Source organism: Microtus pennsylvanicus, chromosome 3 (genome assembly GCF_037038515.1).
Source record: "Microtus pennsylvanicus isolate mMicPen1 chromosome 3, mMicPen1.hap1, whole genome shotgun sequence".
NCBI lineage: Eukaryota > Metazoa > Chordata > Mammalia > Rodentia > Cricetidae > Microtus > Microtus pennsylvanicus.
In genome coordinates, this window is record NC_134581.1 from 26,112,461 (window position 1) to 26,135,145 (window position 22,685).

The 22,685-nt window shown below is 46.7% G+C and overlaps 1 protein-coding gene across 2 annotated transcripts in view; it reads left to right on the plus strand.

The window, feature by feature from the left end:
- Window positions 1–22,390, plus strand: part of Clstn2 (calsyntenin 2) — a 558,760-nt gene extending 536,370 nt beyond the window's left edge. The window contains exons 11-18 of one of the 2 annotated variants that reach the window (XM_075964916.1): window positions 2,396–2,544; window positions 4,858–5,081; window positions 8,206–8,376; window positions 8,969–9,114; window positions 9,225–9,348; window positions 10,040–10,224; window positions 11,967–12,124; window positions 21,066–22,390. In XM_075964916.1, coding sequence (XP_075821031.1) covers window positions 2,396–2,544; window positions 4,858–5,081; window positions 8,206–8,376; window positions 8,969–9,114; window positions 9,225–9,348; window positions 10,040–10,224; window positions 11,967–12,124; window positions 21,066–21,126 — 1,218 coding nt within the window. In that variant the 3' untranslated portion in view covers window positions 21,127–22,390. Of the gene's footprint in view, window positions 1–2,395; window positions 2,545–4,857; window positions 5,082–8,205; window positions 8,377–8,968; window positions 9,115–9,224; window positions 9,349–10,039; window positions 10,225–11,966 lie in introns of both variants that reach the window. The other variant, XM_075964915.1, reaches the window with a different exon arrangement.
- Window positions 22,391–22,685: the final 295 nt, after the last annotated feature.

Sequence of the window (22,685 nt, forward strand, 5' to 3'; positions counted from 1 at the left end):
CAGTAGTAAAATTACATTTATGAAGTAGCAACAATAATGATTTGTTGGTTGGGGCTCACCACAACATTAGGAGCTGTATTAAAGGGTCGCAGCATCAGGACAGTTGATAACCACTGCTCTCCACGAACCTCTCCATCTTCCTATTCAGTCTTATGCCAGGCTCAACCTTCAGCCCTGTCTGTAGTGCTAACCATCTTCTTTGTACGATTGCCACTCTAGACCCTGTGGAAAAGCTGAGGTAAACTAGTAGCCCGGCCCGTGAGGGTCTCACACAGACAGCGGCAGTGCCACAAGACTTCACTATAGCGCTCGTGGCACCGTGCAGAGAAGCAGGCCAGAATTCTCAGTAGTGTTTTTGGAAGGATAACCTTAAATCTTCTCAGATCTAAAATGGATGACTCATAAACATGTTTCAGATCTGTACAGGACCCACTGGTGTGTGGTGGCTTCAGAGATGAGCATCCTGAGTGGAAGATACATCTGTACATAGAGACACACACAGTGATTAGCTGTGTAATGGTGGTTTGAGGCTAACCCCAGTGGCTGGCTGTGGAATAGTGGTTAGAGACATATCCAGTGACTGGCTGTGGAATATCTACCTGGGACGTCCTGAATCTAAAGCAGGGAAGCTGTGCTCATGGACAGAGGTCACAACTCAGAGGGACCCTACCCAGGACTTTGAAGGGACAGGGAAGAGTTAGACCGTGGGGAAGGAAAGGCAACAAAGGCACAGTGGTCTCAAGAGCAAAGACTCAACAAAGGTAGACTTACTACAGCACTGGCGTTCCTATATTGAGTGCTTTTTAAATACTAGCAAGGTGGGCATCTTTAATCTACTGTTCTGAAATACAAAATTTCATAAGCACTGAAACATGTGAAAAGTTGCAGCTAGTCTCCTGTGACAGACCATAGTCAAACCACAGGCACATAAAAAATATTACATACAATTACCTGAAGACTGAGTATATATGGTATATATGAACCATAAATGAATTTTATGTAAGATTTAGGCTCCAGCCCTAAAACACCTCATTACGTCTATGTCCAAATATTTCACATCTAAACAAAGCATCCCAAACACTTCTGGCCCCAAGTATCTCATTTGCAGTATACTCATCCTGTATGTTATCTCATTTAAACTTGTGGTCTCTCAGCTATGCTGCATAAGAGAAGAATCATGACTGGGAAGGGCTGACTTCATCCCCCAGACAGGTTGACCTATGGTGGTAGTAACTCTACAGATTCAGTGGACTGGACACATAGAAGTGTTTTCCTCTTACATAAGTAGAGGGGATGAGGTAGAGTAACTAGGTAGAGGCTGAAGCTCATCGAAGTGGAGGGGACAGACTAGAGAACTACATAGGGCAATTCCCTGCCCTGGTCCAGGACATCCAACCTCCTTTCTCCTTTGTCTCATTGGTCAGGTGTGGTCACACGACCTTAAAACACATGGCACAAGGGAGGTAGGAATTGCTATTTCTACAGTTCTTAGGAAAGGGAGAGAGCAGAGTTGGGTGCTGTGATGATGAGCTCGCTGAAAAGGACTAGAAGATCCTGTAGGGACTGACAGGAGATGGTGCTGAGTAAATGGAGGCTTGAGGAACCATCCAGTCATTGGTCCATCAGGAACCATTCATTTGTCCATCTAACAGTCCTCAGATCACTGGAGCTAGCTTCTGGGATCATGGATCAGTAGGGTCCCTGTGATCAGTAAACAAAGCCCTCATCAGTATACCCTGTAACCATGTTACTATTTTGTAAGTGTTATCAGGAAGAAAAAATACACAATCCCATTGAGACCTAAATGATAACAGCTAGGTGCTTCAAGGAGTAGGCAGAAATAAAAGGCTTATATAGTAACTAAAGGAAACAAAGGAAGACCCATCAGTTGACTAGGACCATGCCAGTGACTCCCGACAATGACACACTCATCCCCAAACACAGAACAAGAGTATTGCTGTAAAGACGTTTTGGTCAGATCAGGGTAAAGTAAACAGGTATTCTTCTTAAACCCATGAAAATATACATTCAACTTCCCATGTAGTAAGAGAAATATGAAATAAAACCAGAGAAAGTTGGCATTGTCACCTGTCTGTCTGACTGAGTTCCCAAAGACTAACAGCATAGAAATAGATGGGCTTAGAGAAGAGATACTTACATTCTGCTGTGAGGGGTGTGTGTGTGTGTGTGTGTGTGTGTTGATAATTCCAGCTATCAGAAATTTGCCAGCATGTACTACTCCCTAGTGAGCTGGAGACCACAACTGCTTCATCATCTTCCCATGTTCTGGGGATGACCAAGGTGGCCTCAGTGGCTTCTTTGCGGAGTTGCAGTTTTCAGAGCGCCATGTCTATCATTGACCATCTTTCCTGTGATGCCCACTTCTGTCTTCCAGTATCACTTCAACCCTTCACAGTCTGTCCTCGTGATGGAAGGTGATGACATTGGGAACATCAACCGAGCCCTCCAGAAGGTGTCCTACATCAACTCCAGGCAGTTCCCAACAGCAGGGGTCCGGCGCCTCAGACTCTCTTCCAAAGTCCAGTGAGTGACAGCCAAGCAGCCTAGGCCCAGCTGAGGCTGAGACAGTGGTCCCTTGGGAATGTTCCTTTGAAGGCAGGGCTTCTCTTACCCCACTTTCCTCAACTCTGCTGTCCACGGGAAGATGCTTCAGGGACCTGTAATCCCCTTTTGCTTTCTTAAGGAAAACATTAGGTAGTGTCACCAATTCAAACCTACCTTTCCGTATTTTATCCCACAACTAATCTGATGCCTAGAAAGGCCTGATTTCTATACATTCTCCAGCAGCTAGGTCTAAAATGGTCTGATATAAGGGCATAGCACCTAGCACATGGTAGGTGCTTGACAAATATTTATTAAATTTGATTAAATTAACTAACTTTGCTTTGTAGAATTCCTAAATACTATGGGCAAGCCAGAGGAAGAGAAAGCATGGTTCTTGTCCCCAGGGAGCAGAGTTCAATTAACAAAATGAGATTACTGAAGTACTGAAGTTTTTGATAGTTTACTTGAAGCGTTGATACATCACTTCCCAGACATGGCAGCTACTTGAGATGTCTGCTAGATAAGGGTCCGCAGGGAGATTCTCGGGAGATGGAAATATAGTCACTAAGCAACTGGGCTAGAAAAGCTCAAGGGAAAGGACCACAGGGATGGGTCTGCTGACTTGCATTTCTGGACCTGGAAGAGATGCCAGCTGCAGGAAGCAACGCTCAGCAGAGGGATGAAAATGTGTCCCCACTCCAGAGGCTAAGGTTAGGTGTAGGCACCACTGAGTCAGCTCCAAAGTCAGTAAAGAAAAGGGAAGAGACTGCCCAGAGTCCATCGCTGAGACCTGCTGTCCACTGCGAGGATTGGGAGCCCATTGGGTAGGCAGGGCAAAGGTAACAGGAACCTGGGCTGGGAACCTGCGGTAGCTCCCAAACTCAGCATCTAACCTAGAGTGTGGAAGAGATGAAAACTCCATCTCCTCAGGGGACTTACACAAACTACCCTTCCTTCTTCCCCTGGGGACCTTCTCTCAGCATACAGGATGATGGCTGCCTCTATGGGGATCGAGCCTAAATGCCTAGAACACACAATTGGTCTAGGCAGTCCTCACTGGTTTTGCCCAAGTCTTTGGAGTCAATGATAATGGAGAGTATCGATGACTTGTAGGCTTCATTGAACCTAATGAGAAAGCTTAGACTTTACTGGATTCAAATCAGGAGGCAAGCTCTGGGCAGCAGCTGTTTTGAGGGTCTTTTTAACTAGCCATTACTAATACAGGGTGATCATTGCTCTCCCGATTGTGTGGATAAGAAGCTAAAGTACAAAGCAATGAACCACCTAGCCAGGAGTGGCCAAGCAGGGCATGGATCCTCATCTATCCCCCTTACAAACCTTACCAGACGCTTGCGTAGCAGTGCACTAGGGTAAATTAATATAACTGCTTTAGCCTGCCCTCACCCATAGAAGAGGTGCGGCCCTGTGATACCACCACAGACAGAACACAAGCATATTTTATTTATTTATTTGTTTGTTTATTTATTTATTTATTAAAGATTTCTGTCTCCTCCCCGCCACCGCCTCCCATTTCCTTCCTCCTCCCCCAATCAACTCCCCCTCTCTCATCAGCCAAAAGAGCAGTCAGGGTTCCCTGCCCTGTGGGGAGTCCAAGGACCTCCCACCTCCATCCAGGTCTAGTAAGGTGAACATCCAAACAGCCTAGGCTCCCACAAAGCCAGTACGTGCAGTAGGATCAAAACCCAGTGCCAATGTTCTTGACTTCTCAGCAGTCCTCATTGTCCGCTACGTTCAGCGAGTCTGGTTTTATCCCAGGCTTTTTCAGATCCAGGCCAGCTGGCTTTGGTGAGTTCCCAATAGAACATCCCCATTGTCTCAGTGTGTGGGTACACCCCTCGCTGTCCTGAGTTCCTTGCTCGAGAACACAAGCATATTTACAGCAGGAGAATTTAGCCCTGGGCTCTCATCTCATAAAATGGCCATAGCCAACCAGGCAACAATTCCCTTACCAAATCCTAATGTACAAAAGCAAACAGTTGCTTTCTAATTAATGTTACTTTGCTAAAAGATAATGAAAGCTTTAATGGCAACTTGTTGCTAGTATTGAAAAGTCCCATCCTTTCCAGGAGCCAGTCTTTTACATCCCTGCATTGTTAATGGTTGGGGGTATTAATGTGGCTTTACATGTGAAGGTCTGCTGCCACCCTCAGAGATCCCTAACATCCAGGACACCTTGACAAGGACAGGAGGTGGCAGTCATTGCCCACGGCTCTGGAGCAGATGGTTTAAATCATCAGCTGACCAGGGCCATGACTGGAGATGTCTTTCCAGGTGCTTTGGGGAAGATGTGTGCATCAGCATCCCAGATGTGGATGCCTACATCATGGTCCTGCAGGCCATCGAGCCCCAGATTACCCTCCAGGGAACAGAGCGCTTCTGGAGACCAGCTGCCCAGTTTGAAAGTGCCAGAGGAGTGACTCTCTTCCCTGACATCAAGATCGTGAGCAGCTTTGCCAAAACGGAAGCCTCCGGGGACACGAGAGCCACGGGCACAGGTGCACATGGGACCGCGGGAGGGTGGAGAATAATGATATACATCAGGATAACCACACTTCTCACCCACGGCAGGATGATGTATAACAGGAAAGATCAAACAATGCTAGAAACACTCAGATGATGAGCAGGCCAGGGACAGGCAACTCACCAGAGTAGAGCACACCCATGTTAGTGTCAGGAAGCAAGAAGGAATACGCTTGTGCAACATGGTAAGTGAGAAGTGACACGAAGACTTAGCAGTGCCCATGTAGCATGATCAGAGCCGTGTAAGAAAGAGATGCCCAGAAGAAAAGATACTTGGTGCTAACACGGGGTCCCCTGAGAAGCACAGAGAGAGACAATTTACCTTCCCTTTTCTGTGACTGCAAAAATGCCCTGAAGTGGGTTTGTATTTTTCCGATCACTAGAAGAAGTGCTAAGGGTGTGCAAAGGATAGGGCCCGGCTCCGCATTTCCATATACACCGCACAAGGCTGGGGCTCACTCGGCAATATGACTGAGCTCTCAGGGAACTCCCGGGTTGTAATTCCCACCAGTTTCATTATTAGGGCTGTTGCTGAGGGAAGGATTAGTTTTCATTCTCTGCTTGGGAGAAACACTCCATTACACAGAAAGCAAGAGCATATGCTGGATGCAGACAAAAGGAAAGAAGCCCACAGAGAGAGTCTGCAGAGAGGAAGGAAGGGAGCCTTCCTTTTGCAACTCAGAGAGACTCAGCATCACGGGGCAATGCTTGTCTGAGAACAGTCCTTCAAAGCCTCCTCCAGAAGCACAGTTTCAACCCCCTCCCCGATCCAAAGCCGCTGCTAATGATGTGTTGGTACCAGTAGGCCTGAGTCCCTGAAGAGCTGCTTCTATAATAATCCCAATTACCCACCGTCTTAAACCACACTGGTCCTCCGTGATTAGGTTCTCAAGGGGCAGACCTCCTGAACGCCTAAAAATAGTTGGTATTTCACACCTGGCCAGCCAGGGTGGTTTCTGAGTTACATGCCATGGTGCATTAAGTCAGGTGACCCTTCCCTCCTCTGTTGTACTCATTTGTGGCTAAAATCGGACTGAGAAAAGGAAGGCCTGCTGAGTTCAGTGGTCACAGCCCAAGAGCATTGAGCTTTGCCGCAGCTGATACCCGCACACAGCCAATGCGGGGGAAAGCAGTTAACTGGGTCCACACTTCACCTTCTATTTATGAGAGATGCAGGCAGAGCACACAGCCCGGTGCCCGAGAGCTATTATTAGAACTTCTAAATTTCTACACTTACTGTTGAAACAGTCATTTTTACGAGACTCTTAAATGAGCAGGCCAACTGCATTTGCTACCAGGCCACAGTGACAGGATCCAGGGTCATCTTCTGCCCCCCACTGGCATATGTGCACATATATTCCCGGCTATTCCTATTTATGCAGGAGCACACAGCTACATACTCAATACCCCCAACACATGTATGTTTCCATGCTTCTGTCTACTTGGCTCCCTTGTACCCATCTCTCTTCTGACCCCTGCTATCGACTGTTTGCAACGATCTCATTCAATACAACGTCTGAAATGTTCTGCTCATCACCACCCTGACTCCCAGCCTGAGATGCCAAAGGCTTGGGCTTCCCTCTAGCTCTCTTTAGTAGATTTAGCTCTTGGTGGTGAATTACCTGTTTGTTCAACCAGACCAGCAGATCCTGGAGGGCTCGGTCATGAATGATTCCACTCAGGGCTCCTAACCCAGCAGTCCCTTTGACATAGTGGACACAGAAACGAAGGGATAGAAGAAGATAATGCCATAGGGAAATAACCATGAGGTAGCAACCAGGACACACACCTGCCTAGTGCGACTCTAGCCAGTCGTATTATGAGGAAGGTGACCTAACTCCACCTGAAAGGAAGCTAGAAAACACCTGGCAGAGATTTGCAATTGCACATTCACTTCTGCTAACAATTGACCTCAGTGTTAATGTAGATTATTGTGCTTTTGTATATTGCTAGTAGCACAAGGAACCATTGTGGTTGGCTAAGAGTAAAAACTTAGGCATGCAGAAACTCTAATAATATGTAGCTAATGAGAACAAAACTATTTTAGGTACCACTGGAATTTTTTAATGAAAATAATTGCCTTGTCCTTTGAATGTCTTTTTAAACATTTGCATTGTTATAGATACCAATAATATTTGAAGATATAGCCTTAGAAGTTACAAGTTTCCAAGTTATAGGTCCAGAACAGCACACTCTATCACATACTCTCTATGTGACTTTGGGCAACTAACCCCCTCCACTTCTTTGAGCATCTATGCCCCCAGTGATGGACTGTGGATAGCACTAGTGTCTATTATCCTTGCACTGTGCCTGGCACCCAGCATCCGTTCCATAAGTAGCCAACACCTTTGTCTTTAAATGGGGTTTTCAGTTAAGACTGTCAAATTGTCTAGCATTCCAATACATGGATATTTCCTGCAGAAATTTAGAGTCATAAAATCAGGCAAGGACCACCATACTGACCAGCTTGCTAATGGGCTCCCATGAGAGCATATGAACTAATCAATTTGCTCTAATTTATTAATTATTAATTAACTTTTGCTTATATCTTGTGGAATCCAGTGATGATTAATGAACAAGCCATTTCTGTTTGAGTAAAGCATAGAGGCTGCTTCATGGCAGTTCCTGTGCCAGATTCTAAATAAGTTTCTTCCCTTGAGATCCTCGGAGCCCGGTGTAGACATACACACTCATGCGTGCACGCTCTAGAGTGCATGTATGCATGTGCATGCACATGTGTGCATGCAGACAGACACACACACACACACACACACACACACAGTCCACATGGAAAAAGCACACGAGTTTGATGAAGAGCCACTTAGTTCTTCCCAAATGCAAACTGTGGCTATGACCTATAATGCCCCCCCTGATGAGGAAACTGAGTAGTTTATGGCTCCTCAGAGATACATGCCTTCTCCCCACTAACTCACGCCACCTTCTTGAAGATGCCCTGATGCTTGAGTAATGGGTGTGGCTAACAGGGTTGCATGCCCCCTCCTCCTGATCCACCTAGATGTGCAAACAGTAACAGAGGAGGTGCCAAGGTGAGCAAGAGCTCTCAATGCTGGTGTTTCTCATGCACCCTCCTTCCTGCAGCCCCCAAATCGTCAGTCTTGGAAGAAATGCTACACAACTTGGATTTCTGTGACATTTTGGTACTTGGAGGGGACCTGGATCCGAGACATGAGTGCTTGGAGCTCAACCACAGTGAGCTTCACCAACGACACCTAGATGCCACTAACTCTACGGCAGGCTACTCCATCTATGGTAAGGTCCCACCCAGGCCCTCTGCTCAGTGTTGTGTCCTCAACCACAGTGAGCTTCACCAATGACACCTAGATGCCACTATCTCTACGGCCAGCTACTCTATCTATTTACGGTAAGGTCCCACACCCCCTCCGCTCAGTGGTGTCCTCTCAGAACAGTCTTGTCAAGGGACACTGACTATCGTAGCATCTGGGGTTGGGGTGTATTGTGCAGTCCTAGGGGTCAAGTGGAAATTCTTATGTTTCTAGTCTTTACTTTCTAGAGTAACTCCACCCTCTGGGAAAACTGTACCTTATCCTTATTCTTTGGGAATCTGTAGAAACTGAGAGGGGGACTTTACTTTTTGATCCCAGAAAATGCCTCAGCTACGTTTGGCAGACTGGGGCCAAACATTCCAGTCATAGACTAGTCTACATGGAAACTCTTTGAATTGGTTTCATCTTTGAAGCTTCTGCTTCTGCTCCTTTCCCACCCATAAGTGCTCTGATTTTTACCCTGGATTCACAGCCCTGACAGCATCAGTCTGTCTCCTATGCCTACAGTTCCCCCTTCTCTTTTCCCTCCTGACAGTAGGTATGGTCTCTTTGTGCAGGTGTAGGGTCCATGAGCCGCTACGAGCAAGTGCTGCACCATCTCCGTTACCGCAACTGGCATCCCACTTCCCTGGAGACCCGGAGGTTCCGGATCAAGTGTTCAGAACTCAATGGGCGTTACACTAGCAATGAGTTCAACCTGGAGGTGAGTGTATCCTGCCATTGTTAGGGGAGGCCGGACCCACCTGCACGCTCCCTCATTCATTCAGAGAAATATCTCAACCTCCTGCTTGCATCTCTCCTTGCTCTTGCCAGGTCAGTGTCCTCCATGAAGTCAGAGTCTCTGATAAGGAGCACGTCAACCACCTTGTTGTGCAGCCCCCCTTCCTCCAGTCCGTCCATCACCCTGAGTCCCGGACTAGTATCCAGCGCAGCTCAGGTAGGACATTCGATGGCAATTCAGACAGTCACTAAGCAGACTGAGTCACTGTAGCACCCAAAGGTGCTCGGAGCTGAGGAAGGGACTCCTGCTGTGGGGAAACTACAAACCCTCTCTCTGAACACATCTGCTTTCAACAGGGAGTCAATCAACTAAGCAAGGAGTTTCATGCAACCCGTAATGACAGAGATTGGTACAAAGGGCTGAGACGTTATGGTAGTCATTTCAGGGCCAACTCAACAGCTTTCCATGAACCGCTTCCACACTTAGCATATTCAAAGTCATCTGCGCATGCCTTTGCTTGAGCGCTTGCTGTATTGTGTCACCGTCTGGTCGCACACATATTCCTACTAAATTTTATAGTGCCTAACTCAGAGGAAACTTCCATACAATTTGAGGAGAAAAGCCATGAGTAAAAGAGAATCTACATTTATTGAATGCCTACTGTGTGCCTCTGTAGACGCTCACAGAGATTGTCTTCCTTACTCTTCGCAATTACCATAGCAGAGTGGGTGTAACATCTAACACACATGGATGAAAGTATATCCCAGGCATAGTGAGGTAAGGCCCCAGAACCCTACGACTGAGAAACTGGAGGGAAGATTTTATTGTGAACACAGATGTCTTGTCCTTTGGAAGAATGAGTGATCGCTTTGATCATCATGTTATTTGGGTTCCTTTTTTGTTTCAGTGGTCCCAAGCATCGCCACAGTGGTCATCATTATCTCCGTGTGCATGCTGGTGTTCGTTGTGGCCATGGGTGTCTACCGAGTCCGAATTGCCCACCAGCATTTTCTCCAAGAGACTGAGGCCGCCAAAGAAGCTGAGATGGATTGGGATGACTCGGCCCTGACGATCACAGTCAATCCTATGGAGGTGATGCCCTCTGGGATGTGGGCTTGGGGTGGGAGTGGGGGCTTGTCCTGCTAATTGACTGGGCTCGTCTTCTGCCCCGATCCCAGATCCAGACTCCCCCTAGTCTAATGAGTCCCATTTCCAGTGATTCTCTCATCTCTGCTTCTTCAGTCCTCTCGACATGAGCAAGCCCTATTTCCCTATGAACTGTGTTCTCTAATTTAAAATGTGCCATCTTTCTTATCCCACAAACATAGCTAGAATTTTCTTAAAGCAAGTAGTCGTTCAGTGTCTATTCCTCTCCCCCACTGTCGTTCAGAGCTGACGAACACTCAGGAATTTAACATTGAACTCTTGATTAGCTAACAGTGCAAATTAGGTGGCCTACAGAGCTCACTTACAGGCTTGGAATAAGTTAAAACAAAAGCTCAGCAACAACACCTGCCGTTTAATAAGGGCCGCTTTAGCTAGACACTGCACCAGATGGTCTGTATACCTAAGCACCATGTGAAGTGGGAAGCATCACCCTCATTTACCAAGGTGAGAGCTAAGAGAAGAGTGGTACCATGTTCAAATGCATGCAGGCAGCATTCAAAGTCAAGGCAGTACAATTCTGAAGCTTCCTGGATTTTGGTTGTCCGGGAGCCCCCAGAAGCCATCTATGACCATGTGAGGGGGCTGGTCTATATATCTTCCTATAATTCCTTTGGCACACAGATGCCGAGTCTGGAAGACACAAGCCCAGAGAAAGTCATAGGGAAATAATAGAGATGATCGTCGCTGACAGGTTCCAGCTCTACTCGCAGCTCATCCCCTGCTCCTGTTTCACGGCCAGCATGGCACGATTTCTTTAAGTATGCACTTCCATCCTCAAAGAGACTAACTTTAAGTGTAAGAAGCAGGAGCAATCTGAGGAGCAAACAGTGTGCCTCAAAGGGGCAGACCCAGTCAGGCCAGCTCTTGCTGAAGCTCTAGTGTGTAGACTCGTGGGGGCCTGCCATTCAAGAAAATAGCTATCATTAGGGGACACTAACGTAAGGAGAACCTTGTAGGAAGGGTTTGGAGGAGACAGAAGTGGACAGAAGATAATCTAAAGAGCCACAGATAATCTACGTAGCCACACAAGGCAACATATCGCTCATGGCCTGAACTGCCAACTCAAAACATAAACCCAGAAAAAAAAAAGGATGTTGCTGCAGTCACCACAAAGCTGTCAGAAGGGAAAATGGAACTGGAGAGGGTAGCATGCAGTTTTAATTCACAAATTATGGCATAAGGAGGCAGGCAGGGAAAGTGAGGACCTAAACTTTGGCCTTTCCAAAAGAATAGTTTCTCATTACAGTACACCCGCACCTTGGCTTAGACAACCTTCTATTTCCAGGGATACGAGTTTCCCACATGGAAAGGTGTCCAAGATTAGGCATGATTGTACCCCTGGGAAGCAAACAGTTAAGAATGGAAAGTTCTAATTAAAGGATCTGAAAGATTCAGTAGGTGACGTTGTTGGTTAAATGCCCATCTCGTCAGTGACACTAATACTTTACCTTGACTATGTGTCCTGGGATTTGCTGCTATTTTAGACCTTTATCTGACTTTCTGACTTTCCTCTACCAAGTCTCTTTCCCAGAGATCCTATCTAGGCAGGATAAGGGGTTTAGCTTTGAGTTAAATGAATCCCAAGAGACTTAAGTCGTTGCTGCACAGAGCTCCCATGGGACCCTGCCCAGTCCTTGATGTATATTTCATTTGTCCTTGGCGTCCAGAAACATGAAGGACCAGGGCATGGGGAAGATGAGACTGAAGGAGAGGAAGAAGAGGAAGCAGAGGAAGGCGTGAGCTCCAGCAGCAGCGGCTCTGACGACAGCGAAGAGGAAGAGGAGGAAGGCACCGGCAGAGGCAGACATGGGCAGAGAGGCACGAGGCAAGCCCAGCTAGAGTGGGATGATTCCACTCTCCCCTACTAGCTCCCACAGCTCTGCTGACCAACCTGTGTGCCCCTTTTGTAAAGCCCAACCCAATGTATACCCAAGCCTGTCACACTCGCCTCTGATTTCTATGACAGGTCTGGGAAGGACATCGGCTTCCCGGAATCTGCCCTCTGTGGTTTGGGTACTGCTGGTGTCACCATCAGTGAGGACTTCAGGATGGTTCCATTGTCCTGTAGCCCTCACTGCCCTGGGATCACCCAGAATCCTGTCACTCACCCAGTCTACAGAGTTCTGAACACATTCTTTTCTGCAGGGGAGAAGTCCACCTTTGTCACTTACCACCCCAAAGTTAGTGTTCTCAGACTCCTTGGGTTGTAACTCACTGTGTATGTACTTAACTAAACAGCCTTTCTCCACCTACACCAGCAGGTCCTCCCTAGGTTTGGTCTCCAGGTTGCTTTTTACAGGGAGGGCAATGGAATCTCATAAACCTAAGGTCTTAGAGCTGAAGAATTGAAAAGAAAGCCTTTGTTGAGGCAGAATTGAGTTTCCAGGGAAGGGTTCATAGGATACCTGTACATGTACAAACACCACACACAAACACACACATACATACATACACACACACAGAGTTCCTAGCTTTGAGAGCCTTTTCTTTTTACTTCTTTCTAAGACTACATAAACTAGTATAAAAAAGTTCAAAACCAAAAGTTAGTTGGTCTTTGACCATAAGTAGCGTGGATCCTCATCAAAGGGCTTACTGACCAGTGTTCGGACCTGCCTAGGGATGCCTGGGTAAGTGGGGCGGCCCTGTCGGGGGCTATCACCAAACAGAACCTCGGGGCCCAGGAAGCATGTCACACAGGCACTGCTCGGGTGACAGCTTAAGTTTGGCTATTGCCAGGAGCCCGAGAAAGGACTAATGGGGTGACCCAGCAAGGTTCATAGAGGCTGGAAATCTGCTTTGACAGGGGGTTGGTATGGTTGGACTCCCCTAGATAAGGGCAGCCTGAAGGTTGACAAGGCTGCTACCACCTAGCCTGTGGTCCTTTATCTCCTAGGTTACTGTTTTCTCTGGAGGAAATAACATCATTTTCAGATGTAGTGGAACAAATATGGGCTCTCGCAGTCTGCGATGGAAGTTGGGAAATTTAACTGCTAGGAATTCAAAGCGTATTCGTAACAATAGCAGCTGCTTCTTTCTTCTTCTCATAAAAGGAGGGACGCTTTGAATAGGGGGCAAATATATCAAAACACTAATTTCTTGTTTCTTTTTCTTATTTTAATAAGGAAGACTTTTCCATCTCCATTCTAACATGGGCACTTCGTGAGGAGAATTGTTGCTATAGTAACTGGTGGACAATCTTTTGCAGCCAAGAGAATAGCAGGCAAGAATGAAGGCTGTGGCAAGGGCCCCACAAGGCTTTGAAAACATGCTTGCTCCAAACACCTTGAGCTCCTCTTGTTCTCAATCTGTTTAGGCCATCCTCCTCATCCCACTCTTCCCCAGGCCCATCCCAAATTGGCTCGGTCCCCGTCCACTGTCAGTTTCTCGTCACATAACTTTGGGGTTGAACTAACTATTCCCCCATGCCATTCAACAGAACATTCGGAGGGTGGCTGGGACTGATGTCATCCAGTCCTCTGCTCAGCCCTCTGGGCAGTGAGGATCCATGCCAGGTCTCCGCCAGCTTCCAGCTGGAGAGATCTACCGCATGCTGTAGTTCCGTCTCCTGGAGCGTTTCATGCACACCTTCCCTTTCTTGAGCCTCCAAGTAACCTTGGGTAATATTTGAGAAATCTGTTAGGGGGTATGTTTCTGGGCTGAGTAAACTGAGGCTCAGAGTCAGTGTCCTGCTCAGAGTCCGTTCAGAGGTATAGACTGCCCTCTGCTCCCAGTCCATGATTCAACATACGTTCCTGGGTACCCAGTATGTGCTAAGCACTCTCCAGTGGGGAGGGTATGAAGCTGAAGGAGACAGGCCTTTCCCCATAGAGGACCTGAGAGTTACAGAAGACACACAAACAAGCCTGGGAATTACACAGGAGAAAGGAGAAGGAAGTGACAGAAAACACAGGGTGAACAGGGACACATTTACCAACTCAATCGGTGCCCTAATTTTTCTTTCTTGGAAGAAACTTGAGATTTTATATTCATTGCTGGGAAATAGACACATCTCATGAATTACCCCCAATCAAATGCCCCTTTTCTGTTAAGCACTTTCTGCACATTTACAAGGGGAAAAATCTACAGGACCAGTTAGGGCTTCCCAATCCCATTATTTAAATAAAAAGACATTCTTCAGTCAGGCATTTTAGGAGCTGCTGAATTCTCCCAAAATTATGGCAGTAAAGGGAACACTTTGTATGTTTAAAACCAATCCTTTTTGAATGAGATTTTGATTGCAAATATTTAAGTCTAGGGTTTACGAGAGTGCTTTGTTCTGCTCTGACTTTTCAGTTCCGATTGGGTGGAAAGCTGTTCTCATGCCCCTGGGCTACCTCTTGTGGCTGCATTACTCATTCATGGTTAGGTGAACTGTTTGGAGTATTAGAAGACCTTTATGTTTTGTATGAGGTGGAGGAGGGGAAAGCAGATGGAGGTTAGGAAGCATTAGGATAAACTAGCAAAGATGTGTCATTGCAGGAGGCATTTGGTGGCTGGACTTATTTGCAGGGAAATGGTGATAACAAGAAATGAAAGCCTTTCCCTCCTCTGGCAGTGCACAAGGTCATTCTATATGCCAACTCCAAAGCTGAGGCATCTAAATGATGCTACTGGGGCCAGAGGCATTTATCCTGTTCCCAACACTCACTTGTTACCTTGGGTAAGATCAAGGAGGGGTTGTGGTCATAAAATAATCAGGTTTAGCAGGCATCCAGGTAAGTGGTAGGTAACGGCATATGCCTTCCACCAGATATTCTGGCCAAAAGTGTAAGATGTTAATCACACTGACATTTCTCAGGCTCTGTAGGGTGGTTTTATTGAAACCCGAACTCCCAAATGATTTGGACACTCTGTGACTTCTCAGGGACAGATGAGCAGTCAAGGAGAGGCAGACTCAGTCCCAGGAGAAGCAGCTGTTGGTTTGGCCACAGACTAGTCCATTGGTTAGCTGTCCAAATGGTCAACCTGAGTCTGCTATTCAGAGCTTGGAAATAGGTTGAGTCTGAAAACAGGTAGACTGCCATGCTCAGGCAACCTAAAAGACAGAAAGGATGAGAAAAAGGAGGATGAGGTCAGAAGAGACAGCACAGAGTGGGTTGCCCCACTGGAGAAAAGCCATTAAGCCCATTGAAGAAGTCTCTCCAGGAAAGCTGATTGTATTCTAACAGATTTAAACAAATACTATCAGTCTGGCCAAGGCTCCAAGTCACACAGATGCAAAATCTGTGATTTCTGTGAGAACTTTCTTCAATTAGCCATCCGTCCGCCATGCTTAGTTTAGACCATGGATTCTCAGGTTATCAAGGGAGTCTTCCAGGGACCCGGAGTCTCTATGAAGGCGACCTCTGCTAGTGCCCCCTTCCCGTGCATCAGAGATCAACAGCTTATGTCTGGAAAGATCCAGAAAGGAGAGACTTAGGGCAGTAAGCATTTGTTCTCTCTGTTGCTCCTGTTGAGTCCCACCTTATGGCATGAAAGAAGCCACTGACAATGCCCAAACAAAGAGACTTTCCAATTCATTTCTCCATCAGCTTCCCTGGAAAGTTGATTTATGATACTGAAAAAAAAAAGAGGAAATTTGAACTCATTGAATTCAATTCATGTCATAAAGCTTTTACTCTCTTTATTTCTCATTTCCCACACAAAACTTAGCCTGCAAGACATTGAGAAAACTAGCCACCAGGTAAATCCATGTGAGTACCCACAATACACAGGAAGTAGCCCTCCATTTCCCAGGAGAAAAACTATACCAGTGTGCCTCTATCAGCTCCCTAGTGGTCGGTGCCTTGAATTGAACAGCTAGAAAACACTAGGCTCTTCCTGAAAACTCTTTGAGAAGTTCACAGAATATTGGAGAAAATAAAATAAATAAATAAATAAATAAATAAATATGCGAACCAACAGAAATCATACTTGTTATTTTTGAACTGATCAAATCAGACAAATATCCCCAAGGGTCGGATGCCTTGGACCCAGGGAACTAGCTAATCACTGAGCACTGACTATCTCCTCTGCTGAAGCAGGAGCTAACTCCCCAGGCTCGGCACCTTCCCAGCAGGGCTCAGTCCATAATGATTTCCAAGCAGAAGTGTTCATTATCTGGGACTGATTTTCATTTCAGCCCTGTTCATGTCTTCGCTCTAAAAATGATCCTAAAGACCTGTGGCTGTTCGAATCAATAGCAACACAATCAGCAGAAAGCCCTACCCGGCACACTTCAAAATTAACCGTCTTCTTGCCTCCGTGACTCGATATTAGCAGCAAAGAAAGGAGTGCTTTTTCTTAATCATCTCCCCCATTTAAATGAATCAGATTGGCTTTGCAAAATAAATAAATAAATAAAAATAAAAATGGGAGGGAACAAATCTAATTCTTTAGAAGAATTTGCCAGTGAATTGTAGATGATGTTCACATAGCATGTAGCCTCTGGGGTTTCCCAGACTCTCCTGCAATGTGCTCAGGCAGTTGCGATGGCGCAGGCGTCTCGATCTGGGCCAGACATTTATCGAGGCTGACAAGCCAAAGCCCTTGGCACGGTTTAATTTTCATGTAACCGCTTTCCGTTGTCCAGCTGCAGGGAGAGGAAATGAGCAATGCCAGCTTAGAAGTCAACTCCAGCACCCTCGTTTGACTGTCTTTATTTGTTCTGCGTTAGCTTCCTTCCAACACTGGTGGAAAGGGAGAGTTAGTTTTAGAGGAGCTAGGGCGTAGGAGCCAAGCTTGACTTTGTCCCATGGTAACAAAGGACACAGAAAGGACCTCCACAAGCTTCTCAGAGAACAGTCAGATGGCTGCTGTGTCAGTCTGTTAGCCGATGGGAGTCTCTGTGGTTGTGTTCAACCAATTCAGCAAGTCCTCTCTGAGCACCCGTGAGGGCTAGACTCAAAGTTGGGGCATGGGAAAGAGAGATTAAATGAAACAGAGACTTGCTCGTGAGGATCCCCGGTCTTGTATGCCAGAGGCGTCCACAAGCGGTTAGGATGGTCAGGGGTAGAATATAATTGCTTTGCAGTCACCTGCTTGAAGTTAGATGGCAGGAAAGATCCTAGGGGTGCTGAAGGGCCTCCACGAAAAGACAGAGAAGATCTTTAGGGAAGTGAGCACTGTGCTCTGCAATGCTCCTTCATTATCAGGGTTTAGATCACTTATAGAAGAAAGCCTTTCCCTCCATGCCCAAATAATATGACTGATGGCTGAGATTTGGTAAAACTAAGACAGAGGATGTCCTTACGTAGGAGCCACAGCCAGGCAGAGCGAACAGGTTATGAACGGGGAGAGGGGGAGGGTGTAAGAGGGTGGGAGGCTGACAGCCAAAGCCAGCCTGATGTGAGCGTCCTCATGCGAAGGCCGGAGCTCTGAAGGCTCCGCGGAGGTTTGCTCGCCGTGTTGCTCAGGTCCAGTTATCTGGCTGTGTGATTTGCACTGTGAGGACAGCAGCGGTGCCGTGGAACTGGGAAGGCAAACTCCCCAGGTGAGGTTCAGCAAACTGTGTTCTCTAGTGTGCTGCTCAGGTAGACCAGGGGTGGAGAACCGTTGCTGTGGAGGAAGAGACCAGCGTCTGCTAGCATTGGGAGGGGCTGCTAACAATCGGAGAAAATAACCAGCTCCTACTACAGTCAGAGAGGTAAACAGAGCAGGGCCCCAGTTCACACCCCTGGAGCAATAATTTCAAAGAACCGAGTCCCAATTCCAATTTCTCTCCTCTGCCTGGGTGGGAGGTGATCCCTGCCCATGTGCCCCTTCTACAGTAAGGAGGGACACTGCCTAGGAGGGCTGTACTGAAGTCACCCAGCCCCAGGGAGGCCACCTACCCAGCTTGCCCAGTTCCTGGCCTATAAAGCCTGTTTTGTGTGGAAGCAAAGAGGCTGCAGGGAGGAGCCCAGGCCACTAGGAGGCCACTTTGCTCGCCGCGTGCATCCCGGAGAACAGGGTCCTTCAAGGACACTCCCAAGTTGCTACATTTCATTGGTAATGAGACTGGGGAACGCAGTCACAAAGCAAACACTAAATTGGATGGGGAATGGATTGCTTTTCTTTGCAGGACAGTAAGCCATGTTACTAAAAATAGAAAAAAAAAACACCTAACAGTCAAACCAGCAGCTTTATCTACAGTGGGAATCTCATTCCTGTAGTCTAGGTAAGCACCAGGCCCCAACCATTGCCCTTTGCTTGAATGACCAGATACCTGGGTCTGATTTCCAGTATAAGATCTATGGTACAAGCACCATAAACCCTCAGCTGGAACTCCTTACTGTTTTCCAGTTACCATGCCTGTGACCTAAGTCTACATATCGGAATCTCAGGGTCAAGGTCAGAGGTGAGGGCACATAAGCCAAGACCCCGTCCTGCTCAGAAACGTCCCTCCTCACAGATGCTTCCTTGAGCCCCCTAAGGACTCCAAAGGGAACCTGAGACTACATATCTTTTAAAGTTAGAATCCACCTTTTTCATTAAGTAGAAGAAATGGGAGCGGAGGAAAAAAAATGTAGGACATGCCTGTTATTTACCTGTGGGAAGCAAGAGAAAACCAAGTAGAGGAAATTTTCTTTTACAGCCTGGCCTCTCAGAGTGAAATCCCTGCTGACAACACTTCTGTCCCAACACTTAAGGCAATTTTGTGTTTCCCTTACACACCAGCCATTTACGACAAAGGCCTCGGAAGGGACAGAACAGAAAGAGATGGAAAGTAGTCCTGAAAGCAGGATGCTCATTGGCAGGTTTGTTCAGGCAGGGCAAGGAGACAGTTTGCCCTTAGAGCAGGAGATCAGATCCAGCCAGGGTATTGGGGGAGGGGTGAGTAGTAGAATATCACCCATGGAGAGACCACCCAGGAAGGAGACACGTGATGCAGTCAACAAGCATAATATATGACAGGTAGTTCTGAGCTAGTGACATGGTAAACCTGAGGCAGCACCACTCCCAAGAGTCACAGTCTACCTTCCCAGAGTACCATAGAAAGCAAGACCTATAAAATCAGTATAGACCCTCCCAACTTTTCCTACCTCCACTTGCCTCTTCCCTAAGCAAGAAAAATGACGGATGTGTTCCAGGACCCTGGTCCTGCACTGAGGATGTAACCAACCAATCCTGTACTACATCATGGGCTCAACAGATATTGAGTCAAATAGAATCCCAGAGATCACCTGGCCTCAGAGTAGGAGTATGGTTTGAAGTTCAGATCCCTGCTGGAGAAAGACTCCTCCAGCCCAGTTTTCGTGTTATCAGTTGTCGTTTGCAAAATCAAGAGTGGGAGAAGAAGGGCAGGGGGAAGGACAGGTGACAGCTGACAGGAAGGGACTTCATCGGACCTGTTGAAGTATCTCCCCAAAGCCAGGAGCAAGCATAGCTAGGCCCTGATGAGCCCCATTTGTTCTACCCCATGGGTCACGGGACTGAGAAAATGGAGCCTTCAATTTGTTAATAAGCCTTTGATCAGCTATGCCGTGGCAGAATTCATCACTGTGAAGCTCAAGTCCCGATAGTCTAACGAGAAGAGGGCAGCAGACAGGGGAGGCTCCAGCATGCAGGTGGTGTGTATTAATCCCAGGAACAAAATCATGTTGGTTTTAATGTCTGTTTGCTTTTATCTGGGAATGAAAACGCACCTCTGTTACCTGGACCCTTTATACTGAGCATTTCGGGAATAGACATGGCATGCAAACACATAACTATTGAGGGTTCTTTCCCCCAGCAGAACGAGCTGTCAGAAGACGAAGCGAAGAGGTAATATCTATCTGCAAAGGCAGAGAATCAGCCTACAGATTTTAGGTCAAGACTCCAGCACTCCTGTGGGAAAGGGATGGGGGTGGACAAAAAGGTAGCCTCTGCCCTCTGGAAGGATTCCTGGGGCAGGGGTTAAGGGAGTTCAGTGGTATCCATGAGTCACATAGCCTAGTAAAATGCATGCATTCACCATGAGGCAAAAGCGCATCCATTCTGGCCATCAGGGAATGCTGGGGTGTGGCTCTCACCACTATGCAATCTCCATGATACAGCCTGGAGGAAATATTGATGGCACTCTCACAGGAATACTTCCGAGGGTGGAAACAGAGCATAAGTTTTGGGGAAAGGAAGTTAGTTGTGGCACCCAAGTAAATTGCTTGTAAAGGAAGGGAAGAAATGTTGACCGAGAAGGCAATGGAGTTGGAGAGGGAACAAGTTGATTAGGAGCGATAGAAGGGGGAGCAACCAAGAAGCGAGGGTACTGCTCTGTGCTTACACTTACATTCATGTGTCAAAGGAATCATGGGTAAGTGTAACCATGTGACCACAGAGGCAGTCACTGCAATGGTTTTACAAGTCAGAGTCCCTCGAAGTGGATGACAGATCAGTCTGCCTGCCAGGTTTCCGTATGATCTGCTTCCGAGAAAGAGCAGTTGGTGCTCTGAGCTGGACAGGCATGGCTGGGGATTGGAGCAAACTAGGTGGAGAATAGAAAGAAGAAAGCTTATATAGATGCTGGCTGTACCCAAGGAAACCTATAGTTACTAGAGCAGAGTTTGTTATGTTATTGCGTGGGCATTGTAATGTATGTAAGGAGGTGTCATAATGATACGACGGGCCATTAGTTTAAGGAATTAGAATATTAAGTATAAGATACCAGACATAACTAGATGAAGGGATACTGATATTATATATGTATGTACATATATACATATATGCATATCTATAAGATGGAAATGAGATTTATAAAGAGAGGTCATTAGTCCCAACAGATTTTAATCCTCCAGAAGCCTTAGGTTATTCTTATTGTTATTTGCTTTTAGCTCTCAAAACCCTGGAAAAAGCACCTGGAACACAGCAGGAGTCATAAACATTTGGAAGTGAAGCATGTAGCTTGTCCCTACTTGGTGAAGACAGATCACAAAACCCCATATTGACTGAGCCATAGAGAAGCAGGTTGACCACACACTTCTCCTAGCTTACAGAAGCCTTTGTGAATTCCCATTAGTCCACACAGTACTCAGACAGCTACAGACACTGGGTCTGGATCTCTGGCAGTGAACAGTGACAGTGGCTTACACACATTTAGAACTATCTGAATAATACCCGCAATGCTGTTTCTGCAGGATAGAGTCTGCCCACCCTACCATTGTCTCTGCCTTTCCCTATGGACTTGATAGGTACTGTTGAATCTGCCGTCTTCGGTCATGATGTTGGGATGAAATATAAAGATTCTGGGTACAGCCAATCTCAGGCCCTTCCCTCCTCCCATCTCTGGAGATGATGTCACCATTTAAAAACCTTGTGTGAGAAGCCTGTTTAGTTGAGCCTGTTGAGCCTGTTCCTCAACCTCAGTGATGGGAAAGGCCTGCTTGCTCTACTGGAGCCTCTCTGGGGTCCACCCTGCAGAGAGACAGAGCACCCTCATTTGTGGATCCCCCCTTCCATCCACTCCTGACTGGGCAGTGGCCATTAGGCCTGTGCAGCTGGAGTGTCTATAGCCAGAGCCAGCTTCACCTGGGGATTGTCCAGCGTGTTCTTGGCACACATGTTCTGAGCCACTTGAGCTGCCTCCAAGAATGAATCTTCTTATTCTACAAATGTATTTATTTGGTAACTATGCTACTGTGTGTGTATGAGTCTGATACAATGCAAAAGCTTTGAAATGTCTTATTAAAAGGACTTATGAGTTTATAGAAAATTGAATCTAACTTCAGAACAGCGCATTATGTTGTCGGTCAATAAGGTTGCCCAGCCACAGGGGACCCGAGGAAAACCTTACCCTCCCACTCCTTTCCTTGGTCCCTTCTCCCTGCCTAATTGCCCTACTAGAGTCTAACTGATGCAGAGTGAAGGATGCTGAGAGTGTACATGTACATAAAGATTTAATAGAAAAATAAGCTCTGGGAGAATCAGTTGAGTTTCTTCCCATGGCTGTGATCTTATCATGCCCGAATCCCAAACTCTAAATTTCTAACAGTTTCGATTCTTGCAGTTTCTGAGTAATTTGTTAAATGCCTATTCAACACAGACAGATATTTATTTTCAGCCTTGGCTTGTAAATGCCTACAAACTGATTCATGTTGGTGGTCGTTATGACACTTCTGTGAATTGGTGAATAAATATGATTTTAGAATTTCACAGTAAAGATGACTTCTGAGGGTTTTATTGTCCAGACATGTGGTGGGATAAGAGGCTGAAAACGGCTCCGACTGGATCAGCATAACTTGGGCTCTGACCTGTATCCACGTGGGTGAGAGAGACCTAGTGAATGTGGCAATGGTTGACCCCATACGACTTACTTCTGAGCCCCCTGTGATATGAGACCTGAGCCTGGCGGTGTTGTCACGGGAGACAGCTAGCATAGTGATCTCAGCGCGATGGGGTGTTTATTGGAGACCAGCGAATTGCTGGAGCTATGAACCCTGAAGTAGCTTATTCTT